The sequence below is a fragment of the Pholis gunnellus genome (assembly GCF_910591455.1).
Source record: "Pholis gunnellus genome assembly, chromosome: 13".
NCBI classification, from domain to species: domain Eukaryota; kingdom Metazoa; phylum Chordata; class Actinopteri; order Perciformes; family Pholidae; genus Pholis; species Pholis gunnellus.
In genome coordinates, this window is record NC_136540.1 from 11,514,715 (window position 1) to 11,532,694 (window position 17,980).

Genomic DNA, 17,980 nt, shown 5'->3' on the forward strand with positions numbered 1-17,980 from the left:
AAAAACTTCTGTGTTTCAGGCCAAAAAGGACGCAGGCTGCAGGAGGAGAGTCTACATCGATTCGCCGAGAGAGTCCTCATCATCCAGAGATAAGGGCAAGTAGAGATCCTGCAAACACAAATCACATGTGTAAATTCACTGTTAAGAGCAAAAAAAACCCGAAATAGACACAAAAAAGGGTAAAAAGATGAAGGGGCGAGGAGAGGGAGAGAGGAGAGGGTACCTTCTGCTTGTTGACGAGGCCTGGACTGTTGGGGGTGGAGAGCTGGCTGCTGGAGCCCGTCCCGTTGGCTGAGAGAGCCCACAAAGAGGAGAGGGATAAAAGGGAGGGATGAGGGAGAGAGAAAAAAAAAAAGAAAAAGAGGTAAACAGTAGTGTAGATGAAGAGAGGTCTGAACTACTTTTTCTTGGCTCTGGAGGAAAGTCATTCCTGAACTGTGGCCTCATTTGGCTTCAGCGTACGGGGACGCTGGCGGTCCAGGTCTAGGTGGCCGACGAGCTCCGTGTTTGTTAGAGGACATTTCATTCACTCACTCTGCGTCCTGCCACGTTGCTAGGAGTCCCTCAGTGTGGAACATTGTGTTTATATCTATGAGCAGAGCGATTGGAGTCGTGTCTGTTAAGTGCTTTAAAAGAGTTTTGTTTTTTGAAGAGATGAAAAGAATTGTGAAGTCTATGAGCCAGATGGCCGGTGTAAATTTGAGCCAATGAGTGTTGAAAACAGAACGCTTCATTGTTAACCAACTTAATGCCACTGGCTTCATTTAACCACTCAGCCAGGTTTACAAATGTGGACTTTACAAGCCATTTAAACACTTTAAAAAAGGACAGACCTGAAATCACAAGTCCTATTATCTTGGAATCTTAAAGCCTGTCTATCTAAACATGAACAGCTCTCCCACACAATACTGAACCGAGAGTGCAGCTGTTTCATTTAGAAGCCAAACATTCAGCTGCAGCAATGAGAGAGTAACCTTTTCCCTATACACACACACAGCAAAGTTGCCCACATTGTCCATGTTTTGCCTCCAGAGTTCTACATTTAGACTTATTCTTCCTCTGTAGAAAACTCATTCCAGTGAGGGAAGGTTTAATTCAAGAGGACTTTGTTTCATTGAAGGCTTCCAACACAGGGCCATGACAAACACACCTTCAATGCATTTAACTCATTAAACCCAGTGCACCCTAATATTTTTTAGATGTCAGAGGCTGGAGAAAGTGCAGGTAAGAAGGTGCGGCACATTCAAATAATATACGACATTCATACTAAAAAGTAACCGTCCACACCCCTTAAAAATAAAAAAAATATTTTTCCCCCCATGTCTCACGAGTAGTAATCCAGGTTAACAAATAAAAGGCACATATGTTTCATCCGTCACGACCCTATTCTCGCCCTGCTGACCGCTCAGGTATCACAGAGGTGATTAATGCCCAACAGTTTACCGCCTCCCCAGCATGTTGGCCAACCATCTGCTGTTTTAGAGGCCGTCAGCCCCATCAGTAATCAATAAAATATTCAAGACCGCTGGAGGACTGAGGAGCCCCCCGCAGTGCTGGAGACGACCAACCCCCCACTTATCGTGTAAAGTGGCGTGAAACAATAACTGTGTACTATCTGCTGCTACCGACTCTGAACATCAACGCTCTGCATTTATCCTCCAGGGGATGTAGTAACTCACCTGCTGTGTCTGGCCACTGTTTGAGAGACACCGTCACACTGGTCATACTTTAAGAACTCGTAAATCCTCTATGTGGGTGTGCCATCATGGTGCAAAGCGATAACTAGAGGGAGACCTAATGCAGTTTTTTAAATGATGTAATTTAGCACATGCATAACTTCAACCAGTTATGTGAAACATGAGTTTCTCTTTTCTCCAGTGTTCACAGTTTAGGTGAAAGATGTCGAAGAAAACGGCTTTTTTTTAACCCGATCAGATTTCATGGCACCAACCAGCTAAAAAGGTGCAGCTACATGAACTCAGACCGCATTGTAACAAAGACGTATCGCACTTTCTTTCCGGTGTTAAAAGCTGTTGTTCACATCAAAGATTCAAGCTCGAGCAGGCACCAGTGTCTATTGTGTTCTACTGCCTCCTGGACATTATTAAATGTTAAAATGGCTGATTGTCAAACAAACAGCTGAAAGCTGTTTACACTGCCTTTGTTTACTTTACATGTTTTATTCATGTTTTTTTTTTTTTTTAAAGAAACTGCAAGAGCAACATTATTCTAAATCTAATCAGATTAGCCTCAGTGACTAAAGGCTGGGTTTTTACTGTTCTACTGCTCCAGTATTAGAGGGTTTTAGGAGGTGTTGTAGTGAGATTAAGGAGCTGATGTTGTTTGGACCCCCCAGTAACAACAGTCCGACTCCAGAAAACACAGAGAGGAACCAGGATTTTAAACGACAAAAATAAAGATTATAGGCGAACAAAATAAATCATTAGCATCTCTGCTAAAAATCCCAATCAAGCTTTCTTCCAATGAGCAAATTGCAATCTTTTTTCATACCCTATTGATCCTAAAGGAGAACTCCTTCCTTATGTTAACCATCCTAACAGAGTAAGATCAACGGTCGAGGTCTGCAAACAGAGCTGCTCATTTTGATGTACGAGTTCTTTCTACAGCAACAGAAAAGGCCGAGTTGTATATTCCAACAGCCGTCTTTGTTTTGGTTTGTAGAAGAAGATGAGGTCAATTTCTGCTGTACTTTATAACAGGAAGCAATACAAGGTAATAAGAAGGCTCACTTGATTCAGCAGGAGACTTCATGCGCCTGATCGGACCAGGACTCTTAATTGAACCATGTTGAACTTTGGCTCCCTTCATCACCCTGCACTCTGTGGAAAGAAGCGCAAGAAGACAGTTAGAAAACATCACATACGAGTTTAAGCTCTACCTAGATACCGCATGGCTAAATAATACTAGAGGTGAGCAATAATATAGGTTTTGTTTGTTTTTATAATTTGTATTAACAGACCTTTCAAATCATGGTTCCGACTGTGGTGCCAACTTGATAATGTCAAATGGGTGAATGCATTCTTTTGCTTCGACAACCTTTGCAAATCATGTTTTTCATTTTTGTTAAATAGCTTTAACTGCTTATTTACAGTGGTAGTATGCTGCTTCCTTTTTGCCCTTGTGTTCTGGGATCTGACAACATACAATGCATTGAAACACACCCAGTTTTGTGTGGGCCCACAGCACAAGCACGATAAGGAGGCGGAAAATAAGCGGGACTAAAGTGGAGAAGCATAAAATACAACAAACACCAAGAATCCATTTCCTGCAGAATGTCTCTTGTCAAGACAAAGGCTTTTAAAATGGTCAATGAGGGCCACATTGTGCACAGATGTGTCAACTAGAATGGATTATTTTGATGTGCTTTTTTTTTTTTTTCATATGTGTTTAACATGCTGAAGAAAGACGACCAGCAGCAGCAGCTTGGTAGACTTTAATTATAAATCAAACGTCAACACCGACCAAAATGTGTCCGTGTTGGCACTGAGCAACGGAAAGTACAGAAAAGTGGTATTGGTGGCATCATAGTTTACGATGTAGTAAGTTTAAGATATACAGTATATAATAACAAACTGGCTTTTTCTATTGGTTGTATTTAGGTAAAGTCAAAGTTTGACTGCTTGTGTTCAGACAACATTTATTTTTGAGAAATCTTGCTTCCCATGTGAAACGGGACAGGTTCATTCTACTTAAAAGTAAAGTATTTTGATGATGATATCTTACTGGCAATGGTACTGAACAATTCCCAACCATTACTGTGAATGAGTTATGGCTATTATTCAAGAGGGTTGCTTATGAATTCATGCACACAACAATGGAGCGTTTATACAAATCATATAGGAATGTATGCAGTGTATTCTGGGTCACTGTATAAAATCAGGGAAGACAGACTCCAGACACTGCTACTCCTCCCTCTGCACCCCCCCCCTGCTCTCCTGTTTGTACTGTCAGGCTCTCTCTTTCCTCCCCCCTCCCTGCTCTCTTCCACTTTTGATGCTAATTATACTCTCCGTCCTCCCTCCGTCTCCTGGGAGCGCACCACGTCTGTCTTCTCTCTCTCTTAACCTTCACACACCGGCGGATACAGACGCACATTCGAGCGCCGTTGTTTTGCAAGGTGTGCCACCGAGCCGCTGACAATGCTTCAGACTGGCAGCTTGTCTCGTCTACTCGGTGGTCTCTAAATATCCCAGAGTCTACCTGCGCAGGTTCCCTCTCAGCTTCAACGGACGTTGTCGCTGCATAAACAAGAGCTGCAGGTACGCATGTCCTCCTCTCTGTCTGCACGTCCATCACGGGCTTCAATTTAACATAAGGAGGGGGAAAAATAACCAAAAGGGATTTAAATCTATTTAGGTAATACGGCCAAAACAAGCTTTAAAGCTGTGTCAGTAGAAGAAAGGGGAAAGAAATACATTTAAAAGACATGAGTGTCTCTGGCTTTTGCACATGATTGAAAACACATCAAAGGAAATTCATCATTCCTCGTTGTGGGGAGAATCACCTTAGAAAACGTCAGGATTTCACCATAAATCATCATCCAGAGTCATCAGGCATCATCAGTGTGTCCTCATGTAATGTATCACAGACAGGGCTCTCTCCTCATCTACTCAGGGATGTCTGGATGCTCCAGACTCTCAGCCATTTTATCTAGTATTGCCCCGAGGTTATTATAGACTAAATGAAACAATATAGGTTTGGTTCCATTGGGGGACTGGGAGGGGTATGCTGAAAGGAAAGGACCTAGATCATTATAAATGAACTGGCATCTCCACTCTACCAAGACAAGGAACTGGGGGGGGAGAGACTGGATGAAGGGAAGCGTAATGACAAATCAGCTCTGTATCAGCGCTTTTAAGATTAAAAGACATTTAGAAGATACTGAACGATTCGAGGAGGGGACATTAGGTGGAAGTGGGTTGTTAAAATTAGGTTTTTCCCAGGTCTGAGGGGAGCAGAGAGACTCTGTGAGAGGATTGGTTTTTACATTTTTTTCTCCCCGACTTCTCAGCAGTATCAGCACCAAAAGATCAGCTGGCCTAAACCCGTCACCGGACAGATTAATGTCTCTTCTTCTCGTCTACCTTTTTTTCCTAATCCTTCTGCTGGCTGCAGATAACAGGCTCCTCTACTTCTCGGCCTCCCTCTCACATACATCATTTTTCTCCTCACTTCAAACAAGCACACAGCTTTGTATGTGAATGGACATTTTTTACAGGAAAAAAAATCCATTATAAGTCTAAAGAGCCCCTGATGCTACACTGATCTATGTGGACATTTTCATTTTACACAATTCATCTTAGGGGCTCAAATGCATGATTGGATTTGCCGCTAAACATTTCAAGAACCTTCTCACAGCTTTAATGTTTTACCGTCTTTTTGTCGATATCGCCGCGTGATTATTACAAAGCTCGTACCGTGTGTTTATCATGGGTTCTCGCAATAATATTTCACAAAGCTGGTAAACCGTTCACCGCCGTGTCAGACTATATGCCTAAGATGTAAAAATACAGACTAATGCGCTCACGCCCACCGTTCACATCCAGAGAGAAGTCGTCCTGGGCGTAGCGGAACTTCTCTGGTCCGCATGCAATGAAGACGTCGTCCTCTCCGAAGAAATCTTGAAGGCAGGTGACCTGTGAAGCCAGAAGACAGAAACCGTGAGACCCTCGCTAATCTGCCACCATCATCGTTTAGTGTAGCTGTAAGTGTACTTGCAGCAGTGCTTTGAGCTAAAGGCTAACATCACCATGCTAACATGCCTATGCTAAAATGTTGAGGCTAAGCAACCCTAACCCTTTTCCTCTGATTATATTTATGATTCATAATTTAATAAAGTGCATTTGAAATGATTCATTAAAACTGTAATCCATACAGGTATTTCCAGCACGATGAAGCGTAGCGTACAAAAATGTTGATTACATTCAATTTATAATAGAAAACGATGAACTCTGTAAACACACACAGCCTGTATGCGGATTAATTCACTGAGTAAAGTCTTCAGTGTCTGCCAGCCAAAGGACTTAGTGAGCTAACCCACCTTTGTGTTTACTTGTCATGTTAACATGCCTTTAGCTACAGTAGCTGCATGTAACAAAACACAAAAGGCACAAAAAAAGACCGAACAGAGTATAATGTTACACCTTTGCCGAAATGTTCAAATGATTCAACTTCCTTCCCCGGGGTCTTTTTTCACTCTATAGCAGCTGTTGACACAATATGGCCTGAGAGGACAGATGTCTTTGGGCCACACCTTCTCCTCTCCATTATACAGGCCCCGTTACCAGCTCAGGCACGCCTATTAAAGCCATTCAAGCTAAAAAGCTGCGTTTCCCCTTGCTTGTTTTTTTTTCCTGGTGCAGATGAGATTCATTACAAAGCATCTCCGCCTCATTTCCAGTTCAGCTGTCAACACCAGTCGCCATTTGTTATTTCTCGCCGGAATTATTGGATCAAGACAAATTAACTAATTGAACTACGTGACTCACTGCCTTTATTCACAGGGCTAATATTTCTAAAAACACAAGACTCTCACTGACTCGAGGCTCTCTTTGCTGGTCTCTCTGATGAAGCCCATGGCCAGAGAGACTATAGTACCCCGTGTTGGGACGGTCGCCAGGATAGTCAGGATGCATCATGGTTTCCTTTGTGGTACACATGCAAACTATGAGCTGCAGATAAATTGGGAACACCCCACCCCAGCAGCTGCCATGTTGATTCTCTGTCCTGCTAGACAAGCTAAAAGTGTGTGGTGGTGACTCGCTGGCGAGGCATCCAACAGCTGTACCTCTCTCTGTGCCCCACAAGATTCCCTGGATACAGGCCTGAAAGATCCCTGCAGGGGTACAGAGATGGTGCTTTGACTCCAGGGATCAAGATCTAATTGGTTTTCAAGCCTAATTTTAAAAGGCTGCAAATGTTGGTCTTCTTCCGTGCTCATTATCAAGAGATTAGATACATGTTACTTTCATTAGGTTAAACGGTTTTGTGGCATGAGTGGACCTGACGGTGAATCATGAGCATTAAGGAAGTGCTCTTTTCCCCCCACAAGGCCAGCGGGTGGAGGAGAGGAGAGGCTAGTCTATGCTTTAATAGCTTTAAGAACAGAGCTGATTAAAGGGATAAAGTGTTTATCCAACAGACTGCTACCTTAATCTCCTTTAACAGAATCTCCATTCAAAATGAGGACTCTGTCTTCTCTGGTGGTTTCTGACTGGCAGCCCCACCCGAGAGGAGATCCAATAGAAATCCCACAAAACAAAGATGCTGCACGTTGTTTGTGTATTTTTGCAAAGAAACATTGAGAAGCAGGGTGAGCCAGGGTGCAAACATAGCATGGTCTAAGAAAACATGGGTTTAACCCCGTGTTGCAGAAAGCATTAAGACTCTGTATCAAAAAACATTGAATCCTTCTAAGCAGTCCCTATAATCCTATTCCCTACAATGATCACTTAAGATCCACATTATCTGTACAGTTACAGTGCAGATCTTTAACCGGTGCTCCTTGAATCATGAAGCCCACAAATAATGAATGTACAGCGTGTATCCAATGTCCCTCAGACACTCACCAAAACCTGGCCTGCATGTGCACAACCGTCTGACTAATAAACTGCATCATCAGGCATTTGCGCCTCCTCTCACACGGGATGCCCATCATGGGTCAACCGTTCGCAGCGAATTGTGGCCCGACAGATCTGCCTACAGTTGATGGAACTGTTGTGGGGAAAACAGCTCTGCTTTGCATGTGATCAGATCAAGTGTAAAATGTCAGCGTCCCCTTTGAAACATGGCTGCAGTGAGGAAAGGGCAGGCTGTCTCGGGAACATTCGGATACAGGTTAAGAAGCATCTGCTCTCAATTTGAAAAAGGTCAGTCGACTGCGTCAGAGACCCACCTGGCAGCGGAAAAGGACAATATGAGAAGAAATGATGCCATCAGATTCTCAACAACCCTGTCATATTGCATATTTACATATTGCACATGCAATCCACACATCAGAGTCACTGTGTATATCTTATATAAATATATATATATATAAAAAGAAACATTTGTTTGTTTATCGGAGCAAGGCCGGTGGGGTTTTCTGTAAAACTGGCTCCTTTCAGACTGCAGGTGCCCCTCACCCTCAGTCCCACCAAGCCCTTCCCTAATCTCTGCCTCACCAGCTGTCCGGACCACATGACCCCTTAAAAACCACCAACACCACCAGCAGCTATGCAGGGTTTCACCAACTACAACAACTGAATTATTCAGGGTTCCTTTGGCCCGACTCTGGCTGACCGTCCAGACATGTCATTAGGTCGTAGCAGTCGCGCTCTGTAATTGTCAACTTCCCGGCGGAAAGTGAGACGGCCACAAGTTAGCGTAGTTTCTATAGTTTTATCCTCGTGGCGTTTGTTCTACAAAAATCGAAAACGTCTGGGAATTACCTCAGATGTTTCACCTTTTATAGGATTCATTCATCAAACCACGAGGTAACAAGCTACAGTGAAATTGACCACAGCATACAGCAGCACCTCTGAAGTCAATATAATAAATGAACCAAATACCGATTTTATCCAGCATCATTAAACATTAATGCACGTTGTGAAGCGAATAACATATCACCCTCCTCTGCTTGCAGAGAGGCAATATTTCACTACAGATGGGAAAAGTTACTGGGACAATATGTGTAATAAAACAGCAGTCTTAATCTGGGCAGAGCCTCGGTTTTCTGTCAAATATATGTTGGGATGTATATATATTCTGTTAAGGCCGGCATTCCCCATGTAACTCAAACTGAACCTAAATCATTGCCAGACTGTTAAACCATTTGGTCTGCGCAACAAATTAAATATCTCAGGTCAGTAATCAAACCGCAGTTCCTTGCTACAGCTCGTGTGTGTGGAGCCGCAGGAAACATCCTCGAACAAAGCTCCTGCATCCTTTGTCTTATGCAAGCAGCTGCTCGTCTTTGACTTCAGCAGCTCAGGCAGAGCGAATGATGAATGAACAACAGATATTCAACAGATACTGGACCAGGAGAATCCTCAGACTCCACGCGGTCATGTCAATTGATCTATATGTAGAAGAAAAGCTATTTGTGATGTTGCATTACGCCGTTTTCACTCTAATCAGCACATATATTGTGAACACAAAAGGCGTACCACCCGCGCTAAAGAGTCAGCAAAGGGTCAGTCAGTAAAGTCAAACACTGAAAACTGATTATACTAATCCGCTGTGCTGACAGACACCATAGAGGATTCATCTCAGATCGGTTTGTGTGTCCCTCTGCCTCCTTACAAGTATAAAAATAATATAAATCTTGAAATTCAGACAGTGGCTTTGCAAGGGATCACTGATTTACCGCGTATTCTTTATGTTAGCAGAGGATACGACTGTGATGGTGTAAGGTTGAGGGCAGAGCACGCATCTAAAAGACAAAAATACAAATCTCCTCGTGAGCTTGTGATATAGTCTCAGCTTTACTGAGCCATGAAAAGAAAAATGAAAAAAAAAATAAAAGAAAGGCTGAAAAAGAGCCAGTAAGACCTTGCTTTGCAAACCCATGGGTAAACTCCCACACCAACTCCTTCACTGTAGGCACACAGACCTGATCAATATCAGCGCCTCTGCACCAAGTGGAATATTCCTCCAAAATACACGCAGAGTCTCCATTTTGTCCATTTCAGCAGACGGTTTCACAGCTCGTCTGCTTTTGTAGCAACAGCTCAGTTTATGGATATAATTCTGGGGGAGAAAAAAATAGCTCAAAAACATAAAAGACAGCCTCTATTTGAGCGGGGATTTGTCCCGCTCTAACGATGATCGTTGCCTTCCTGACCCGTCTGTGACCTTGGTGCACTGGTACAGTGTCTGGGTGCTACTGTAGGTGCTCCGGATGCATTTGGAGCGCAGATGCGCCAGTTAGGCAGCGGTAACTGCACAGTCATGGGGGAGCAGCTGGTGCATGCTGTTGTTTCAACAACCACCCCTCCACAACCCCCGAGGAAGCAGGCTTTTCCATTTGGCTGACTGATGTGGCCTGAGCTTTATTAAATTGTGCTTCCTTTTCTTCCCCGCAGGTCATGCTCACTTGTTGATGTGGTCCTCGTGCAGGAAAAAGGGGGGAGGGGAAGGGGGGGGGGGGGGGACAGAGGATGCATACAGGCTACCAAGCCAGCTCGGCATGCTTCATCGTGGCGACCACGCCCCTCTGTCAGCCTGATTGTCTGCCTCTGTGTAACACCGTGTGTGTGTGTGTGTGAGTGTGTGAGTGAAATGTGACTGCAGTGAGCTGTGGTGACGGGCGAGCAGGTAAGACCCGATGTAAAGAGCACACTCAGCGTATTACAGCCATTGTCACAAACCGAATCCATCACAGCGGAGCTTATTGCCATGACAACTGCTCCTGCAGCATGGCAAAGAGCAGGCAGACTGCGAGAGCACTGATAACCGAGGGAAAGCGGGCTTTTCTTCCCCATTACTGGATTTATTTGAGACATTAAGAAGCCCCCTAAACCCATCGCAGTGTACACATCCTATTCAGTGAATCATTTCTTAGCGTCAGTTGTTAACTTTTAAAAGAAAATATGGAATCTTTTGTTCTCCGACAATAACGGTGTGACCTTGTGCCTAAAGCGTGCCTGAAGCAGCCATTTATTTTCCTGTGCGGCTCTTTCTTGATACATTAAAAAGACTTAAATGCAAAGCTCATTTCTAAGCCGGGTCAGAAGAACGCTGCCGAATCGCACCGCAACCTAGTGAACCGTCAACATATGTCACAGATTACATTTGGATTTGGCATCTATCAGATGCAAAACCCGGCCAAAGTGCAATTCAGACGAACATGCAGAGGATCTTAAATGCAAATCAGAACTATTGTCTTATGCAGACACCTCTCTCAAAAAAGGAATGAATACAAAATGGCTGCCAGCAATTAAATAAACCCTCTGATTTATTGTAGCCTGTAGAAGCAGTGAGGGCAAATCAAGACAAGTATTTTTCTTTTTAGGCACAGGGAATTAGTATTGCCCATCAGTGAAAATAAAATGATGCTAATTTGCTCCGAGAATGGAAAAATGACTCGTGAATCCGTCGGCCCCACCCTTCCTGATTGAAGTGAAAAGCACCAGCTTTTGAGGGGAAAATGGGAGTCATTTTGTTCACAACGCTGACAAAGAGGAGGAGGGCAGGCTGTCTTTAGAGCCTGCACAGCACTAAAAAAGGGAGAAGAGGAAGATCAAGAGTGAAAAGGCAGGCATTTAAAAGGATGCTCTAAAATCCTGAATCACCGTTTCATCTCGTTGCTTTAAAACTCCAGATATGCAAACACCATGAAGTCCATCGTGCCTCCAATTCAAACACCCCGTGATGGTACCAAAAACATGCCATGTGAGGCTTGCATTGATGGTAAACTCTCACACTACACTACAGGATGTGGTATCTGACAGACCGGTCCACACCAGCTGGGCTCTCTTTGTGCCTGGGATGTGGTCTCCTAGCAACCGGTCCCAGCAGCTATCGCAATGGAATGGGAAGAGGAGGATCGGCGCAGAGTCGGGGAGGGGCGGGCACTGCATCAATATCGCTTCCACCATATCACCTCCACCAACACAGCAGCTGCAGTGTGCCTCTGCACACAAAGACTCCGCAAAAATGTGCGCAGCGTCTCTCACATTTCGGTGCGTTGCAACCAAACTGGCACGAGTCCAAGATGAGTGGACACTAATCACGAAATAACTCATCTTTATCTAGAGCGAAGACAAATGAATCAATATACTCGGGTTGAAACAGCTGCCATATGGTGGCTGTTAAATACATATTTTGTGGGAACGTATTAAAAATGCATGGAGAAAAATGCACGGCAAGAAGAACCAATCCTAACCACACAGACAAAAACACTGGAATATAAGAATAAAAGTCGTATTCTATAAGCTGGTTACAGCATTTGAACATCTAAGCAAGTGTGTCTGTAGGAAAAACGGCTGGAGACCTGGGGCAGCCAGACTGCACCCCAAGGAGAGGGCATTAAAAATCAAATTCCCCCATCTATCATTTCAGCGCACCTCCCCTCCTCCAAGACACATGTGATTCCAGCCTTGTTAATACAGGAGGACAAAACACAAAGAAGTGCAACACCTAAAACAGAACCTCAGCAGGGCACGATCCCCAGTCCATCTGTAATGAATAATATAGGAAAAGGTCCCCACAGGAGAATTAGTGAACATTTAACCATATCAAAGAGAGGACTGAGGAGCAGATGTTCGTATCCACACACGCGCTTTACCGCTTGCACCACATCCCCGCCCCCTGTTAATTAACTGCAACTCACAATAGTCTGGAAAGCAAAGGTATTTGATCTGTGCAGTCAGTAACAGGTGTGCGTCAAGTTATTATCAAGAGATAAGATAGATCAGTACCTGCATCTATCTGCGAGATACATTTTTATCGTGGTGGTTGAACGTTATTGTAGTCAAAAGGTCAATCACTGATGCACAGAAAATTATTTACAACCACATTTTTATGCTGCACTCCATTTGTTGGACCCAAACCGCTCACACACACACATTGTATTTAGTACTTCATAAAGTAACACAGATGTTGATATAAGTGATATATTAGCTGGTCCATCTCACAGACCTTTCCACAGCCTTCCAGGTGGCTGACCCTGCTGCTCCAATAAAGCACAACTATGAATAAAACATTACGTCCTTTTAGCTTAGCCAGTGTGTTGACAAAACATTAGTCTTCCCCAGCGAGTGACTTTTAGGTAAAGTTAAAGCTTTTTGTGTGCTTCATATGGATCATTTGATTAGCTTTCGCCATGTTTGTGCTTTTGTTTCAGCCGAGATTACAATTGTGTCTCACTGCTCATCATGTTCTCTGCTAATCCTCATGGTAAACCTGTATTGGAGGTACTAGCCTACACACGAAATGAAGCACAGTTTATGTGACTGTTGCCAAGCCAACTATCTTAATTCTCTCACAATATGCTCTTGAAAACACGAGGAAACATTTTGTTTGCCTGCAAGGCCTGTAGCTGCAGCTTAACTGGTGCTACATAACATCTATGTCGGGAAAGCATACCTTAAAACTGGACAGAAGCCAGAAAGTCAAACAGAAAGTTATGACATCTGGAGAAAGAAATATATATTCTGCTGTTGAATTCAACAGGTAAGCAAATAAGGTAGCTATACTAATACCAACTAGCTACCCAGGGATTCAGTTAGCTATAAACCAAATGCATATTGCATACACATATTGCAACAGGATGTGCGTTTCAATATTTCCCAATGAAATAATGAATGACTGTCTGATGTGCATCTTTCCCAGTTTGAATGTTAACTATTAGCCAGTGTGTTAATAAGGTTGCAATGTTTGCTGGTGATAAAATCAAGCATTTATTCTAGATTGTTTTCATTCAGGAGACACTGCATTACCTTTAATCTCATACGTAATATGGTTCTGAAGTCAGTGCAGGTTTTAGCTGCCCACAGTCAGCCAGTGGAAACTAAACCGTTCTTCTCGTGGGGATTTGAGTGCCCTGATTTCTGTTTGGCTACAACGACCAAAAGATCCATTAACTGAACACCAGAGAATAGTCGAGGTCGATAAAGACACTTTGACCTTTTTTCTGTGGTATTTTTTTTTTAAAGTAAAATAAATGTCTGCATTATGATCCTCATCCTCTCACAATGGGAACTCATGCCAAGAATCCAGATGCGGCAGTATCTCCGATAGAATTACTGTCTCAAAGTCTGTCTGATGACAGCAGGCTGATCATTTTCTTTCAAAATGTTTTAGCCCCAAATTTGGATGCGTCTCAGCAACCAAACCAAAAAAAGAGCTATATTCTACCAGACTTATGTCAAACATGAATTCTTTGTGCATGAAATATGCACAATAAAAGTAAGATTAATGATTCTGAGCTGTATAGAGTTCAGTTAAGTGCAAGGGTTATAAGTTTAAAATCCTCAGCGTCCTGGTTGACAGTTACTTTCACATGCTGAAGTAAAAGGTTTTCCTTGAACCGTATTCTCACCATTTTACTAAAATACCAGCATTCACCATCCCAAAGAGGGTAACAATGGGGGCAATATGATCAAACACAACAAAATAGGGTTTGGCCCTTTGTACACGACCATGGTGGGTGGAAGAGAGAACTTCGCAGGACTTTTCAATGACAGAAAGACTCATGGCCTGAAAACTAACTCCCCAACAAAAGGCTGGTGGACAGGTTACGGATGCCGTGAACCACAAGACAGGAGAATATGTTGCATCAGACAAAAGTCATTGCAGACAATGAAGGTCATTGTGCAAACGGGTTGTTCTCATGGACGCTCGAGGTTCTCATGGACCTGCCGTGTCACTGTTGACCGAAGGTAGGGGCGGACATTTTGAAAGTAGATGACTTTAAATAAATTCACTGAAGATGCATTTCAATTGTTTTTCATAACCAAATCATTTTGTGTCCTGCTTTCCCTTGATCCCGATACCTGGCTGGGTGTGGGTGGGTATATGAATGATCAACTGTTCTCACCCTGACCACACAGTTTCCTACTAGCTAACAGATAACTTTGCTTACATACTGAAGCACCTTTGTTCCAGTATTTTCTAGAGCAGAGGGCCCTATTCCGTATTATTCAAATGCAGACCAAAAAAAAGGCTTTTGTGGCTTGGTACATTTGTATTTTAGGGTTATTTAGAGGGCAAGTTTTTCAAACTTTGGTTTGCAGCAGCACATGTAACCCAATGCCTTTCACCTGGAAGCATGTTGTAAGCCGGGCAATGGCTAAAAGGTTAGACATACCTGCTTCCCATCAAGTGTGTAGATCTTCTTGACCACGCCACTTTCAAGTTTAATGGCCTCTGTGATGTCGGTGAGCACCTGCTCGAAGGAGTGTGCCGTTTTCTTATTGAGCAGGATGCGCACAGCCTTGCGTGGTTTCACGCCGCTGCGCATCACCGTCACCAGCTTGGGTCGAACAAAGTCCTTGCCCTCCCTGGAATCGCCGGCAGCTCTGGCAGCAAAGGCCTGCATGCTCTTCTGACTCGCCGAGGCCTTTACATTCACGGACCAGTTGGGGTTGACGTTCTTTGTGTAGTCGACCTTCTTGTAGAGGTTCTCCGATGCACAAACATAGCTTTCCCCTGTGACGGCAGAAGAAAAATTGGGTTAGTGTGTTGCAACACACAGCTATTCCACTACGACACCCGAGACTCCCAGAGGCGTTCGCTCAGATACCTTTGAACCTGCAGGAAGTCAATTTATCAGACATCAAGACCAGTGGAGGAATCTCTGGGCTTTCTAACAACGATCTAATGTGACAACAAAAATAATTTCATTTTATGAAAATATCACATACTGAAGATGGTGTCAATAAAAACTGTTCACCGGCAGGCCTCCAGTAACCAGATTGATTCTGCAGAGACATGTTGCTATTGAGCTTTCAAAAGGTTATTTCTTGATCCTTAGAGCTCCACAAACTAAATGCCAATCATCCCCGTCGTAATTAAGGGAACGGCAGGAGTCTCTAGATTGGATGTCTGAACACAAAAACTACAGTATCTGGTTGGTTAGAGTCAACTGGGATGATGTGGGAAACGTTTTGTTCTAGTGATTTGAAGTTTAAAGTAAATTTCAGAATCCTCTTGAGACGGGAAACAAACAGATTTCCCGTTAATGACTATTTAAGGGTATAAAAATGATTATGAACTATGCTGTAGCTCACACCTGCATGTCTTTGTCTGGTGTTAAAGAAGAAAAAGTTTAAACTTCAAGGTTCTGAGACCACAACACAGATTAATCCAACAATACCTGCTTCACAGCACACACCAATAGTAACAGCAATATAGTAGAGACACAACGTCGCCTTTTCTTCATTTTGTTAGACTTGAAAATTAACAACCATCCTTCCAGATGACGCCTGTTGTGAGACTGACCGACTTCTTTGTTGGTCATTAGTCAGTCATAAAAAGGTCCAATTACCATTTTTGGTTAGAAAATATAAATCTGTCAAGGAGTTCAAATATTCTACAGCCTCATCACAAATGTCCTTTTTCTTAAATTGGCCGATTCTTCATTCAATTGTCTAAACAATCTTCCATTTATCGACCTCCAGCAGACTGTGCCGTTCTTGTTCAGACAGAGAGAGAAGTTGGCGTAGAGGCAAGATGCAGAAGGGGGAAAGAGGCGGAGGTAGAGAGAAATTTGGACAAAAGCGGAATCTAGAAGGCAACAATTAGGCCAAATGTGGAGAAATTACGACAAAGACAAAAGGCACAGAACTGGATTATACAGTGCAGAGGAGATTGAGCAATTAATTATATCCCAAAAGAGGAAGCACAATGAAATGTCCCACCACCACCACCCAGAGTGCTTATTGTGCTGCCCCGTCTTTACTGCAACACCACACACATACACACACACTGCTATCTTTCCTAAGCAGCTCAAGGAGCAGAGATGTTGATCTCATTTTGAATAAATTACGCTGCAGCTTTTCTTCTTTTTACATTTTCTCTTTACCCCAAGTCCACTTTGTCCACCTCGCCCCACTTCCTTAGAACGATTCAATAAAGTGGACCAGGGCTTAAACTCTGGTTTTATGAATTATTCTTGAGAAACATCGGATTGATGGTTGTTGATCTAAAAATGTATATTGCTGCATCTAGGCAAAGGTTGCACTGAAATATGACTTTCCTCAGGCAGGCAGATGCATGGATCATCTTGTCTGGTGCCAAGCAACGATTTTATTCCATAACCAAAACAGGATTTCTAATCATCTTTGGGAACATTATTCTGTACGCATGTAAATTACTTCTGATGCCAAATATAGACAACAACCAACTCCTTCATACTACCTCATCTATCAGACAGAACAAAAAAACTCCTTTCTTTTCACTTTGTAGTTTTAATTGGGATTTCCACCCACTGTTTATAAGGAGACTCTTGACAGTAAAAAACCCAAAATTGTGACTAGAGGTTTCTTTAATCAATTTGATGCTAATGTCGTCTGTTAATGAACCATTTACCCCACGCTGAGCCGTAGAGAGCTGGCTTTACGGCTCAGTATGAACCCCTGCCAGAGTCTAAAGCTAAACGCCCCAAAACTGAGTCCAATGAAGGCCAACATAGAAGACCTGCTTTTAGCTTTAACAGCAGGTTCAAGAAATCTATGAAGGGTAGACTCCTGAAATACAACTCGTACGAGTAACAGGTTGTGTTGTTTTGCAAATGTGGCTGTTTAGTTCAAACAAGGCATGATTTTAGTTTTTGAAGAAATTCTCATATAGGTTTCCTCTTAATAGCCTAACAAAATATACAATGTGCAAACAGTTGAGAGAGGTGGACCATGTCACTCGACTGCCCCAAAGCAACCACGCAGATTAGAAGACCACACATCATATGAAGAGATTACAGGAGTCTAGACCGAAAACATAAGACTCCTAATCTCCAAACTGGAAATGTTATGCTTTAAATCTTCTCAGCACAGAAACTGACTTGAAACTGCAGAGCAAGAAAACCCCGATCCAAATGATCCCTCATCTCAGTAAATCACATATAATAAGTGCCCGGTGCATCCTACCAGATAGGCTTACCTTCCTCTAGCTCATCCATTGAGCCGATCTTGGTCATGCCATCAATAGTGAAGATGAAGCGGACACCTTGCGGCAAGTTGATGTGGTCAGAAAGCGAGCGTGTGAGGTCGGCCAGGAGCGCGTCAAAGGTGCGGAACCGGTCGTTGGCCACAGCGTACACGATGCCCTTGAAGTAGCGGTCTCCGTTGCGGTAGAAGCGCACCTTTTTGGCCTTCTTCTCATTGGTGAGGGCCTGCAGAGTGCGGGTGCGGTAGAAGCTGCAGTGGGCACTGCGGGTAGGGCTGGGAAGTCCATTCAGGCGCCCGCCGCGAGGGTTACGGGATGTCTCGTCTCGCTCGTCAAAGTGTCCAAAGTCGAGCTCCATGATGACTTAGGTTGA

The 17,980-nt window shown here is 43.4% G+C and overlaps 1 protein-coding gene across 1 annotated transcript; it reads right to left on the minus strand.

Annotated features, from left to right (window-relative positions):
* Nucleotides 1-17,980, minus strand: LOC306705444 (neuronal migration protein doublecortin-like). The gene is made up of 6 exons (XM_079172204.1): nucleotides 17,602-17,980; nucleotides 14,813-15,153; nucleotides 5,555-5,657; nucleotides 2,751-2,840; nucleotides 224-291; nucleotides 1-108 (listed from the first exon to the last, which is right to left on the minus strand). The coding sequence occupies exons 1-6, from the start codon at nucleotides 17,963-17,965 to the stop codon at nucleotides 52-54; spliced, it is 1,023 nt and encodes a 340-aa protein (XP_079028330.1). The 5' UTR covers nucleotides 17,966-17,980; the 3' UTR covers nucleotides 1-51.